The sequence below is a fragment of the Diprion similis genome, chromosome 9 (genome assembly GCF_021155765.1).
Source record: "Diprion similis isolate iyDipSimi1 chromosome 9, iyDipSimi1.1, whole genome shotgun sequence".
Classification (NCBI taxonomy): domain Eukaryota; kingdom Metazoa; phylum Arthropoda; class Insecta; order Hymenoptera; family Diprionidae; genus Diprion; species Diprion similis.
This window is the reverse complement of record NC_060113.1, coordinates 539,054-553,355: the sequence shown is the minus strand read 5'-3', so window position 1 is coordinate 553,355 and position 14,302 is coordinate 539,054. Positions and strand designations below refer to the sequence as shown.

At 36.9% G+C, this 14,302-nt stretch overlaps 1 protein-coding gene across 1 annotated transcript in view; it reads left to right on the top strand.

The window, feature by feature from the left end:
- Window positions 1–14,302, top strand: part of LOC124410584 (mucin-5AC-like) — a 42,642-nt gene that overhangs the window by 21,186 nt on the left and 7,154 nt on the right. The window contains exon 8 of the mRNA XM_046889067.1: window positions 8,831–9,400. Coding sequence (XP_046745023.1) covers window positions 8,831–9,400 — 570 coding nt within the window. The remainder of the gene's footprint in view (window positions 1–8,830; window positions 9,401–14,302) is intronic.

The window sequence follows — 14,302 nt, the reverse complement described above, 5'->3', positions numbered from 1 at the left end:
CCGGTGTGCCTGCCGTCGGACGTCTACATATACCAGCTGCTACTTCTACGTGACGTCGCGCGATGAAATTACGAAAGTAACTACATACATTGTATCGCGATGAATGACACTCTCCAGGGTAACGCACTCTCGTTATACCTTACAGTAAAAATTCGCAGTTCATACCAATAGCGCATTCCACCTGTACACCGATACTGGTTTGTATTGCGATAACAATCTAAACCAATATACCCTTGTACGCGCTATTCCAGTTTCAGAATCTACCTTTGCTAGCATACAGGCGGACTCCTTATACATTTTATACTCGCCTCACTAACAGGGGATCGAAATCCGACCATATACCAGTTGGACTCGTATCTGGGACTCTCTGACTGCGAAGTCCGAATTAATTGCATCGACTGTTAGTTTAATATATATATATATATGTGTGTGTATATTAGGGTGGCGCAAAAAAACCGTTTTTTTTTTTTTTTTTGAGTCTCGTGTGACAAAATGTTAGTTTTTGATGTTTTAAGAGCCCGCTTCAAAGGACAGCTGAAAAAAAAAATTTTGAGAGGTCGCTCCAAATTTTTTTAAATATCAAAAATCTTCAAAAAATTTAATTAAAAAAGTTATATTTTCAGTATTTTGTTTGATTTTTAATTCATCTCGTGGTGTATTGTTATCGATTCTTTCTTACTAAATTAGAGAAAAAAAATTTATGAAATTTTAATATGAATATTAAAAGGTCGCTCGAAAAGATCTAAAGAAATGCACCAAAAAATTGAAAAAAAATTATCAGCGACCCTTTCAAAATTCAAATTTTGAACTGAAACTTTTGGAAACTTATTTTTTTTTGTTTATAAAATTATACCGTAACGAGAAAAAAAATATAAAAAAAAAAAAATCGATTTTTGACAATTTCTGACGTTTTAAAAAATGTGGAGCGACCTCTTAAAAAATTTTCATTTTGTCACACAAGACTCAGAAAGAAAAAATAGTAGGTTTTTGTGCGCCACCCTAATGTATATGTATATACTGAATTACTAACGACTGAATGGTTCAATGCGCATGCGCAGAAATTTTGGAGCCGCAGCAGTTGTTTTGACAGGATGACCAATATTTTTACTCTTTTAACGTTCGTTCGAATAAGATGGTGAAGTCCGAAAATGTAAATTTGGTGAAACGCTTTGAACTGATGATACTTTTATAGAATTATGAGGATGAAACTGAACGGCATTTTCCTATTTCTAAAAAGTTTGGCTGATAGCTCTTGAAAATATTTTTTTAGGTTACGTACATTGCGGTGACCTGTCGTCTGAATTCATGAATCAAGTTGGTCCCCCTGACGAAACAACTGCTCTTGCTATAGAATTTCAGCACATGCGCATCTATGTGTATGGGGCGTGCCACGTCAAAGATCTAAATAGGTTGAAGAATTACATTAACTTCGTGATTCATATTCTATGGTCATAAATCGGCTCCAAATCTACATACACATAACTATATTCCGATATTTCCGGCAGTTTGTAAGAGAGGTTAATTCATTGTCGCATCAGAGTCACAGAACGCAGGCGCAGATATTTCTTCCTGCAGATATTGGAAAACGTCTTTATGACGTCAGAGCCTGTTTGTCGGCGCCATTTTATCCCCACATAACCTAAGTTTTTAATTTTAATGAAAGTCAATCGTAATTCTTCCGCTTTAAAATCACTCGTGTCACATAAATTAGGTAATCATAATCAATAATAAACCTGTTCTATTATCCAAACGCGAAAAACGACGGTCAACGGTCAGCTCTCAGTCTGATTGCATTAGTTTGACTTTTTCCCACCAGATGTCGCATTGCAAAATGACAATCCCAATACAACCACAACCACATACGTACGGTGCAATCCCTTCGGAGTTAAGGAACGCTTACGTTTATTATCGCAACTGTACGAAATTCCACTTGGAAGAAGAAGAAGAAGAAGCAGAAGAAAAAGAAGAACTATACGAAGTTTGGTTTCTCTTTTCGCGCGGGTTTCCTGGCTGCTGCAGGATGTTACGTCATGTTCCACACGCCTTCTCCCTGGTATCATATGCCGCTCACGTTTCGATTGTTTCGACGAGGATCGTATAGTATATACATATATATATATATATATATAAATATATATATATACGTATTCTTTGCTGTCGGTTGCTAAAATCGATTGGGGGTGTAACATGGAAATTATTAGATACTTTAAAAAAAAAAAAAAGAAGAAGAAAACTAATATTTAATAACGAAATTATTCTGCATCACGCGAAGTATGTGCTATACGTTAATTCAATCAACAGTTGGCATATCAGCAATCCGCCAATGCTCGGGCTCATCTTGTCGACTATATGAGCCATCCGACAACAAACAAGTACAAATTTTCTATACACCTTACGCGCTTTAGCGGTTGTATAAATTTACGATACATATACACACATTGTTAATCGTTATCGTTGAAATCGTCCAAAGATATCAAAATTTCATCACCTATATGTGTTCACTATACCTTATACCGCAAGGTTTTTGATATCCTGAATGTAATAATTATCCTGTCAAGATCCTCAAACTTAATGTATATATTTCTTTCGTTTCTTTCTTGCAAAAACTTAAACTTGCGTCAAACATTTAACGTAAAGAGTCGTGCAAAAATAGTGTGACGACGTCCCGTCGGTCGTGTCGCGCTTCGTTATTTATATACATATATAAAGAGTACCTATAATAACTAATAATACAATCTGTAACTATAAGTGTTTGAATATATTTCTCTATACTTGCGATAATTAAATACTTTACGAGGTGATAAAAAAAAACAAAAAAAATTCAAAATCAACACCTATCAAATTGTTTTTTTTATACCTAACTCAAAATCGGACCGGCGGGGGGGGGGGGGGGGAGTAAAGGTGGTGCTGAGGTCTGAAGGTAGCTCCGATTGACGCGGACAGCCCCGCCTATGTTGCACGTTATGTATGGAGCACCTACATGGCATACACCATAACGTTGGTGGGTGGGGCGGGGAGGGGGAGTCGGAGGCCAGACGGGGTTGAGGAGTGAGTCACGCAGCCGTCGGCTGCTAGAAGGGGGGGGGGGGTTAGGGGTGGCCGGTGGGGAACAGGACTCCGTAACCGGTGGAATCTTCTTCAGTTAGTCGCGAAACGCCACGCCCGTTGTGTGAGATATTCATGCACGATTCTTAATCTTAACTTCGTATATAAATAAAAAAAAAAAAAAAAAAAAAAAAAAAAAAGGTACATACATTCGTATATAGGATAACCCATCATATTCCTCGATTCGTCAATTAAATTTGTATATTGAAATAAATTTCATACAACGCGAGTCTCGTATTTTCTAATGTATATACTTATATGTATGTATATGTATGTATATATAATTATATATATATATATATATATATATACTCATGCCGCCATCTCTCGCGTATTATTAGTGTCGTGGTTTTGGAGTAAAAAGAAAAAGAAAAAGAAAAGAAAAAAATACAAACACACACACACGCACCTTGTTGTTACAGAGTTCATTTAACGATTATAGGTATCGCGATACACGGGTCAAACGATGTTTGCGAATTTTATTTTATTTTTTTTTCTTTCACATCGATAAGAAAAATTATCGAAAGATTCGTATTGACATATTTTTTCATCTAATTTTCAGTTCTTTTTATATTAGTTTATAATTGTCAATTTTCTTCACGAGTAACACTCCACAAATTTATCACGCGAAATAGATATATATATAAATATATATATAGCTACTTGACGATTCGCGCTAATGTATAATCGTATAACGTTATTATAAATTAAACAGATGGCTTACAGTTCAGCAGCAACAGCAACAGCAACAACAGCGGAACAGTTATATTTTTTGCCGGCAGGCCTTGATTTTTCATTTCCGTTATTAACTAGAGAAATCTATTTGATATACTTTACACATTTACTATACTTGGCTTTAGTTATGTGAATTATATACCATAGTGTGTAAAATGATCATCTGTGTGGAACGTTCGTGAATAAAATTAATGTGCAGTATCGACGAGGGGGGAGAGGAGTGGCAGGAGGGGGGGGGGGGGGGGGAGAAAAATCGGAAATTGAAATCTCTGTTGTATTGAGATTCAGACCATCGACCCGAGACTGTGTGAGGGTGACTGTAAACTGATTATTATTAGTTTCAATTAGTTAGTTGGGACGGGAATTTTATCCGTTTATTTTGACGAAACCAATTGTTTTTAAATATTGTTGTTGTTGTTGTTATTATTTTTATTATTTATTATCGTTGACGGCAATTTCGTCTTTTCGCCGTCTGTCAAGAAGCCTGTAGGTACTAATGTAAGGTGTGGAACTCGTCTGGCACCTAGCGATCGATGCGACAAACTCTGCGTGCTTCGCTGAAAAATATACTTGAGATTTATTTGTGAGTTTAAATTAGATTTTCTTCACCAATAATTTACCTACGAATATAACTCGATGCTTGACGGGATCATTTTTAATCGTTTATCAATCAAGTCTATCGTAGTTTTTGTTAAACGAAAAACGATAGGATGAATCGTTTTTGAACCAATGATTAAAAAAAAAAAAAAAAAAAAAAAATTAAAAAAAAAAAATAATGATATCATAAATAAAAGATATAAATTTTTAATATTCGCAATTTGGTATCATAGATTTTTAGAGGCTTGAGATTTCTCGTTTATATATATGGTATATCTTCTTATCTATGATTTGTCAAGTTTGTGTCATTTATATAATTTATATTGTAAAATGTTACATCGTGGATTAACATTCTTATGATTTTGAAAGAGAGAAAAAAGAAAAAAAAAAAAAAAAAAAATGCGACAAATACTTAATCGTTTGATAATTTTTAATAAGGATAAATGATTAGACCTACGAGAGAAAGTATTATTTGGTATATATAGGATATTTAGTTAACAATCTTTTCTTGTTTTTTATTTCTTTTATTTTTATATATATATATATATATAAACGTTATAATACCTCGATTGTTAATTAATTCATTTTTTGTTCTTTCAAACTACGAGGTGAATAATTTACATAATGAGACATTAGAGACATAGCTAGTAGCTTCTGGCTGTCACGATGACTTTGTGTTATGTGTACCTATATTGTAGACGCATGTAACTCGATATTTCCTCTTCTTCGTCTTCTTCGTCTAACACCATCGATAGTTTTTCAAGTGATCGGCGTGTTACTTACTATACTATATATACATATACATATACGTATGTATAGAAAACGCGGTCGAAAAAAACTCGCGCGCTGTTGATATATACACTTATAAATTATACAACAAATGAATCGTTTCTGACGTATACTTAACAACAGTGAACAAATGATTTAAAAAAATTAGTTTCTCGTTTAGACGAGAACTACGCGATGATAAGTAAATTTGTAACTCATTTACGTTCACTAAAATATTCTCTTTTTATCTATATATCGTCTATGTTTTTATATATACATATCATTTTCTCTAAAGTCTATATATCATTACGATCGTATTCGATTCGTCGCATCGAACGAACCAGAAATCGTTAGAAGTTTTTACTATGAAACAAGATACATATTATATATATACACCTGCAAACGGTTATTTGATCGTTATACATATATATTTATATCTTAGGATGGTCTTTAAATGGAAGATCATGTTCGATGATGATAAATCAGTTCCTGATGTAAAAAAAAAAAAATTATCTCTAATTTTTTCACACTTCTAATCTCACCCCTGAGTCTCCCTGTTAGATCGTTTGAGAATTCCGCTCGAAATAAAAATCTAAAAAAAAATTAGAAATCTGTTTTTTTTTTTTTTTTTTTTTTTTTTTTTTTTTTTTTTTTTTTTTTTTAATTTAAAGCTGATCTACGACCATCCAACATTGAAATTCCAAAAAACAGAAACCATTCAATGTGCGACGTACTTGCTGTTCAAAATTATTCACATATTTTTCTCAGTTGGTGTAAAAAAAAAAAAACCACATTTATTGTCGTTCAAGAACGAAATTGGACCCAGTGAGCGCGGGGGGGGGGGGGGGGGGGTCGTGTGTGAGTGTCGAGGGGTGGAAGGAGGGGATGAGGTGCGTCATCCGGCAATAGATTTGCCAGTTGGCGTAGGCGTGGTTTTCGACTGACCGACAGTAGTCGGCACGTGTCTCCTCGTCTCCGTTCATTCGTTCTTCTTGTTTCTCGCCCTAATCGCTGCACCGTTTTTTTTTTTGGGGGGCCGGGGGGGGGGGGGTTAATTCACGTCGAGTGATTCATCTTATAACTCTATGGTTTCACGTGTCTCCGTAGGCATAATACATATATATCGTAATCAGTATTAGGTACTTTAGAAAACTGTCCAGCGGAGAGTATAGTGTCGTTACATGATAGATCATTTGATTAGAAGATCGTTAGATTCACCTTTCTTACGTATTATTATGTGAATGTATTAATTCAACGATCGGATGGTTTATTGTTGTATGGATAAATTTGTCAACGTTTCGCTCTGCGGTTATTCTTATTTCTGTTAATTAATATTGGGGAAGTAAAGAAAGTTACAAATAGTTGATCAGTTTTGAAAACACGATTCAAGTAAGGTGTATCACTGTTTTTTATACGTTTAAATCTTATTATTCACACTTTTATTTTACAAAATTCTAAAATTACGGTACAAATTGGAGAATTTCTTGATTATCGAAAGCAATTTTCTGGAGGGTCGTTAGACACTAGAATTATTATTTTTTTTTTATGGTTCAAAAAATGAAAAAAAATTGTCAGTAGTTAGGAGAGGCTAAATAACTGGTACACTTAACTTACAGATTCATTTTCAACGACAAGGATGCCAGGATGGTTATATCCTATGTCATTAACTACTGTCTAGCCAAAGACAAACCGATTATATCGCGTTGCAGACTGATATTGCTTACGATATATGCTTATGTGCAACTCGGTTATAATCATGCAAAATTCAACCTTCGAGAGGACATCGGCACTCCAAGTCAAGACGCTTTAGTCTCTCTTTCTTTCTTTCTTTCTCTCTTTCTCTCCTCATTCCCATTCCTCTTTGCGTTGGCAGAGCGCAGATGCCGAGACGCTGACTGTGTGCCTCTCCTTCGTTTATCGCCCTTCTCGACACACTTGTTGGTGGTGGGTGGAAGAAGAGACCCAACTAAATGTGATTGCAGAAGACTCGGTGCATCCTTTCTCGCTTTCTCCTCCTCCTTTTTCATTTCAAATATCAATTTTTTCCACTTCAGTTTTCAAATCTCCAAAACAGCTTATATAGCTCCACGACCATCGAGACTTAACGACTGCTAATATACACTTACAGACTAAAATTATATGTTTATATACGTATACCACATAGTCTGAAAGATGATAATAGATAGCGGAAGGAACAGAGACGAGGTGGAGGAGGAGGAGGAGGAGGAGGTGGTGAAGGAGAGCCCCAAGATCCCGCGATCCATATCCCTAGGTATACACTGTGTTATTGCGGGCAACTAGGAGTTCTGAACGAGTCCAAGCGAAAGGCTCGCAACGTTAGCGGGGGCAGGATGAAAACCGGCCGTTGCGTTGCAGCAGAACAGGGAATGGATCGCCGGGTGTCGAGGGATCCCAGGTCGTTGCTCTGTCTACTTACTCCTGCTCCGACTCCGACTCCTCTTTGGCGCTATAGGTACCCATCATCCTATAACGTACACTTATACACCAGCTCCGCCTAACATTTTCCAATGACGCGGGCCCACACCGCGCTCTGAGCGGGTGGCACAGACTATTAAAATATCCACGACCTCCCCAACATCTCATTATATACACCACGTAAGCATCTACAGGAGGATTTTTTTTTTTCTTTACACTTATTTATTGGGGTGCTCCCAAATTCTTTTAGAATTTTTCCGAAATTTTAACGAGACGCCACCCCTTCCGCCTTTGGGGTGGTTCGTTTGTTTTTACTTTCAACCCAAACCCCCCCCCCCCCCCCCCCTCTTCGTTTTTGTTTTTACTTTCTCAAGGTGCCACTCGGGAAAATTTCTGACGAATACTGACCAAAAACAAAATTAAAGGAAACTTTCGTAAAGGTTGGAGGAGGTAGAAATGAGTATCGATCTTACTATTCGATTAAAAAAAAAATCTCAGCATCGTCGGTGGAGCATTTTTTTTTTTTTTGTCAATTGTTTACTGATATCAAACTCACACAAAATGTGTATCAAAAACTCGTGTATTTTGAATGGAAAACTTCACAGTCTTTAGTTATTTTATGTTTGTGCAAATCGGTCGGACATTTCAATGTTTTTTGTCCACCTGCACGTTGCACTGTTATGACTTATAAAAAAGTTCGATTGCCACATGATTAATTTGGTTTATAGATGGCTTGATCTCGTTTTAATTAACTGCGGAATTCGTTCCCGATCCACAACGTATATTACCTACGTATTGCGTATAATACCGGCATCAGTTAAATAAACTGGAAGAAGTTCGTTCGACGCACCTCATTTCAACCACTTAATCGTCAATTGTATGTAATAACATTGCGCGCGCCCCCCATATAAGCAGACATAGTCAATTAATATGAGAAGCTCTTAATTATCCCTGGCTTTGTTGGCACGCGAGAATAATTAGTGCGTTGAGATAAATAAATGAAATAACGTTCACTAAGGAATTCATTGCCAAACTCAAAATCACTTCTCGCGCCATTCTCATCTATCAGACGTAGAAATTTGAAATTTAAAAAATACGGTGAAGTGATTTTGAAGTTGCAGTGCATGACTTTCGCACTTCAATTTTCCATTTATATATAATCCATGGTTTCTTCGGCTTCTGCTTACAGGTGACCTTGAAGTCGTTAGTCAACGTCTTGTGTACTTTGCAAGGAGCCAGGGATCGACTGACAACATATCAACGATCGTCGTATTCCTGACGGATCCTTGTCAGATCGCGGCACGACATCCATCATCCCATCCGCTGCTCGCGGATGTCCAACTGAACAACATGGAGTCGACGAATCCTTTCCTCAGTAACGCCAACGGTCTGCAATTCGACGAGAATCCGTTCGGCAAGCAACATCAGCAACAGACCAACGGCACGTGTGGCGCTACTGATAACGATGACAACCATCGTTACGACGGGCATTTCGACCCAACGAGCAACGGGAAACATCCGAATGGCGCAACCCAGTACGAAAGTAACGCTGCCAGTCCATCGCGGAACAACGACCAGGACGACGACGACGAGGATGACCTTGGTCCCGAAACCGACGTCGACGCTGTAGACGAAGGTCTCGTACCAGTACCATCTAACGAGAACATCTCGCGCGAGCTTTTCCCCGAAGAAAAGCACCGCGATGACCAGGAGCTATTCGAATCCAAAAGTGAAACGGTTGTTTCGCATTTGCCTGCAGGTAAATTTTTTATTCCTACTACAATCTTTTCTTAAATTTTTTATTGATACTTTTTTCTATTAGATTCAGCAATCTTTTGCTTTTCTCTTGTTATTGTTGTTGTTGTTGTTGCCCCCCCCCCCCCCCCCTCCCCCCGGAATGTTTAAACAGTTTCTTCACCAACATCAGCGTTTGAAAGAGGAAAAAAAAAAGAAAAGAAAAGAAACGCAATCTTCACTTCAGTGAGTAATTAATAGTATTATCTCTCTATTGATACAGCCTTGTTAAACAATTTCTAATTAGCGCAGGGAAATGCATTGCTGTCAAATGATTTCATTATATATCGGCTTGTTTTAGTCATAATATGTGGTCTCTTTGAAAGTAAGAATTATGGGGTGGGACTTTCCAAGAAGTTTTCTGTAATTGTCAAAGCATTCTGCAAAGTAATAAACTTTTTTATCGAGGATTTTTAATGGTTCTAATACATTGCATTAGGTAGAAATAAGCTTTGACAGATTTCCAATGATTTCGTTGGATTTTAATTGTAAATGTTTTTAAACTTTTCCCCCTGAAATTTTAAATATTTTATAAGGCCAGAATTTTTACGGCATATGGAAAAATTTAATAAGATGTAACAGTATGATGCAATTCTTGCAACGCTAGCTAAACTAACCATGAAACGATTGGAGGCCAACAAAAAGCATCACTTGTTATTATAATTAGATTATAAAAAAAAGGAGAAAAAAAATGAAGCTTTTTATTCACGTGTCGTTAACTCCTCTTCCGCCATACTCAATCTTAGCGACACCCGACTTATTTCAAATTTTGACATTCTTTTGCCCCACACAGCGTGCACCGGAATAACTTCTAACTTTATACGCGGCTTCGGTACACCGACCTCGGCGATGCCGCGAGGAGAGTAAAACTTGTCTATTTTACACAGTCCTTCCTCCACTCTCTATACCAAACCGTCGTCAAAGAGAACGGAAAACAATCAGATCAGAAGGAGAGAAGGAAATGTACAAGAAATAACGGCACGATTCGTCTATTCGGTTTAGTCGTACTCTTATAATCTCACAGAAAGTAACTTCACATTGAAAAGAATTTTGCATCTGCTAATTATGTGAGTCTACCAATTAGAACCGAACATGATGTCAAGAGTTATTCAAATTACCCGTAAAAACCTTGCGAAGATGGCGGCTAACAATAAACCGAATAGACAAACAGATACCAGAAGGTGTTCGAATTTTGAATCAGTTATCATTGAAGTCCTAATTCTTAAATATGGCAATAAAAATATTCGACTTTCACTTAATCGTATCCCAGACTTTTGGAATCGGTAGCTTGAAAAAAATCAAAAAATCTTCGCTGGAAGTTTAAAATTCAAATTTATTCTAACGACGATTTTGGCTATCTTGCGTAGCGTTAGAAAAAACTGTGCGGAGAGTGCTGATATCCAATTGAATGAATGTCGAGACTTGTGCGGCTCATGCTCTTATTAGCAACGAAGTTGGCCGACTTTCTGCCAGTTTCAGCTTTCACCACCGGGTTATCTTATCGTAGTGTTGGTGTTGGTCCAGGTCCCGCTTCCTGCACTTCCTGCACTGATTATTGTCTTTTACTCGTGAATTAGACTAGATTTGTTACTTTTTATATACTTACGGTATTAGTCGACGCATTCTTCAGTATCGACTTACAGTAATAGACCAATCCGTTGTTGATCTATTCATTTATTTATCTATTTATCTTGTCAAATAACCAAAATAAAAAATCAGTTTCATATCCCATCAATACGTGATTATTTTTCGGCAAAATATGTAACCTGTAAATGGCTAATTTCATTTTCGAATTAATTGTATCGTCAGGATTCATCCGCTTTGAAATTATTGAAGTTTTGGAAGAATGGTCTAATTTACTCCCGACAAAATTTCGTCGCCTGCGTCCATTTCCACTTCTGACAGTTGAGTGGGAGTCAAAACTTGAAAGGATTAATATTTGGAATGACCGATATATCGAAATTTCAAACATGCGAAAATAAAGTTACGAAATAACTATTGTTAGAAATCTTAAACTTCCAAGTTTTTACCTCCACTCCGACACTCGCCAATCGTTAACGGGTGTTTCGCACTTGCAATTAACCGCATAATATTCAACACGATTCAAATTTACCGCCACGCGGCCGCAGGACCGGTTGGCGCGCCGCTGATTCTGATTGGTTGAGACGCTCATTCGTCGTCAACCGGCAGGGCAAACCGGGGACGAGGGATCCGGCAGTTGGATGCGCAAGGCTCTCGTAGTTGGGTGGAGTGCGCGTCTTTCTTTTCTCCACACGCACTCTCTTTCCTAGACATTTTTCTAACATCCTAGAAAATTTCAGTTGTTCCTCTACCCGCGTACCTATAGTTATTCGCTCATTATCACTTCACAGTGTGTACGAAAGTGGTCACGTGTCTTGCGCAGACGTAAAATATTAATGATACAGGGAATAAACTCGACGGTGAGTAAATCTAATTTCGACGCATCGCCGCAATGTTCCCGAAATATATATCGTTTGTATTCTTATTTTCTCTTCTTTTACTGCCTACCTCTGTCTAACAACGATTCAAAAATGCTTCCAAGGCACAACCGGCTTCCGGCCGGCTGCTGGCGGACTCGTTGATAAAACAGTTTCGCTTAGTTTTTATATTTCCTTGTTTCATCTCGAATCCGATTAGTCGTTTTTATATATTCGTAATTCTGCAACCGCAGTTTGTGGCCAACGATTTAACGTGACGAACTAACGCGAACTCGCCGGTGTCGTAAATATCATGACCAGGTTGGGTTATAACTTTAGTCTCGTCCGTGCGAAGACCCCCCCCTCCCCTCCCCCCTCCTCTCTTCCTTTTCCTCACGCCTCTTCAGGTCCGTGTTTTTCTCTGTATATTCTACGTATGTATAGTGCATCCAGTCTTTACGCGACGTTCGTATTACTCGGATAAAAAATTGTCCTTCAATTACTACGAAGTTTCTCTCCAAATTGTTTTCTTTTTCTTTTCTTTTCTTTTTTTTTTTTTTTTTTTTTTTTACATAAACTTTTCGCCCTGTTGCACGTTGATCCAAAAACATTCTGTTTGGCTCGAATTTTTCTCGGCTTGATTGACGTTTGAAGCAGAGTCGCATGAGGCTGAAGTTAGCAACGTTATTGTTATGATTTATGTTTGGAAAAAATTATTGTTTTACAGTTGCAGGAATGTCTGAAATGCAATAAATCATAATAAGATGAAACGTATTTATATTTTGAAAAATAATCATTTTTCTACCAAATGTTTCGTTGCGTTGACGTGAATAACTTCAGTCTCTTAGGGTCGCAGACTCAACACGCACCAACTTATTCCGATCACCTGCTGCATACCTCACATCTACGTCATTAGGCCTTTTTTACAGCCTCGTGCAATGTGTCTTATAGCAATAATTGAGAATTCTTAACGTTTCCTCCTCGTCGAGACTTGTACAAACGAAAATGGGATCGAAATGTTCCGACAAAGAAGTAGATTCACGGATGATCGAACGTCTCATCGTCGAATTATTTGTTTTGTTGTTATTATTTTGGCACAAACTCAATCGCGATAATTATACAAGTGCATAAATACACTCATACATACGTGTAATGGGCAAAGGCAATGGGAACGGCTTTGTTTACAAGGCGGTGTTCCTGTCAAATTAAAGTTCTTATTTTAAATCATAATATAACAAGTTAAAGAATCTTATAGGATGTCAATTCTTTTATTGAACCTTCACTGACGACAATAACAATAAAATCATCAATCATAAATTACTTACGTGTATCTAGTACAACGCAAACGAAATTTGCTCACTTCTCGTTATTTTTCAGTATATGTATAGGTAAAGTGCAATATCCATATTTCATCCGTTTGAATTCTTAAAACTTTTAATACGTCGTGGCATATGAATTGTGAATTTGAAAGAAACCAACATACACAAGGTGAAATATGCATTACAAAATAGTCGATGTCTTCTTATCAACGAAAGCCGGTGACGGCCGATTCGACAAACGCCGTCGACTTTAGGTTTCATTTGAACTGCTGCAGAGACTGACAGTATATTGGCGACAAATGAGCGGCTGGTGTAACCAGACCCTATTGTTTTACTTGAATAATTGTTATTATGCTCTAAAGACAACGGAGACATTTTTTGCACGACGGTGTATTCTTCGTTCTTAACAGTAATTATATTTATGTAACGCAAGTATGGTTTTCGTATCTTTTTTTTTTTTTTTTTTTTTTTTTTTCATTGTCGCGGTTGAAGTTAGTAACGCTTTTATTGTTACGATGAATTTTTATGAAAAATTGTTTGTATCGTTACTTCGCAAGCTTGAAATTGTCTCGTAAGTAATTTAGTAGAAAATAACGATCAAGACGTGCTTTAAAAAGTAGTATTTCGAAAACACAACTCTTTGAAAATCATTTTAAATTTGTATAACAATGATTTTTTCCTCGTACTTTTCGTCACGTTGACGTTAATAACATGAACCTTGTCTTTTTTGCCAATGTTTCGTATTTGAAATGATCGTTTCTGCGGCAGTAAAAAAATATCTCTTTTACGTTCTTGTATGTAGTATTTTATAACTTAGCTTACGACTCATATATTGCAATCTTACACCCGGCGTAATAATACATTATGTCACAAGGGAATAATCGACTTTTATTCCTGCATTTTGCGTTTGTAAAAGTGTTTTTCTTCTATGTGTAAGTGTGATCCATCAGTCTGAAAACTATAATATTATTGTAAGTTTATAATAGTACAGAGAGATGTAGTTGGAAATTGAAAAGAAAGAAAGAGTGAAACAGAAAAACTGAGAAATTAACTTGCGGGAAATATGAGATCATATTTCCCGCAGAGATGAGGGAAATAATGCAAAGCGGG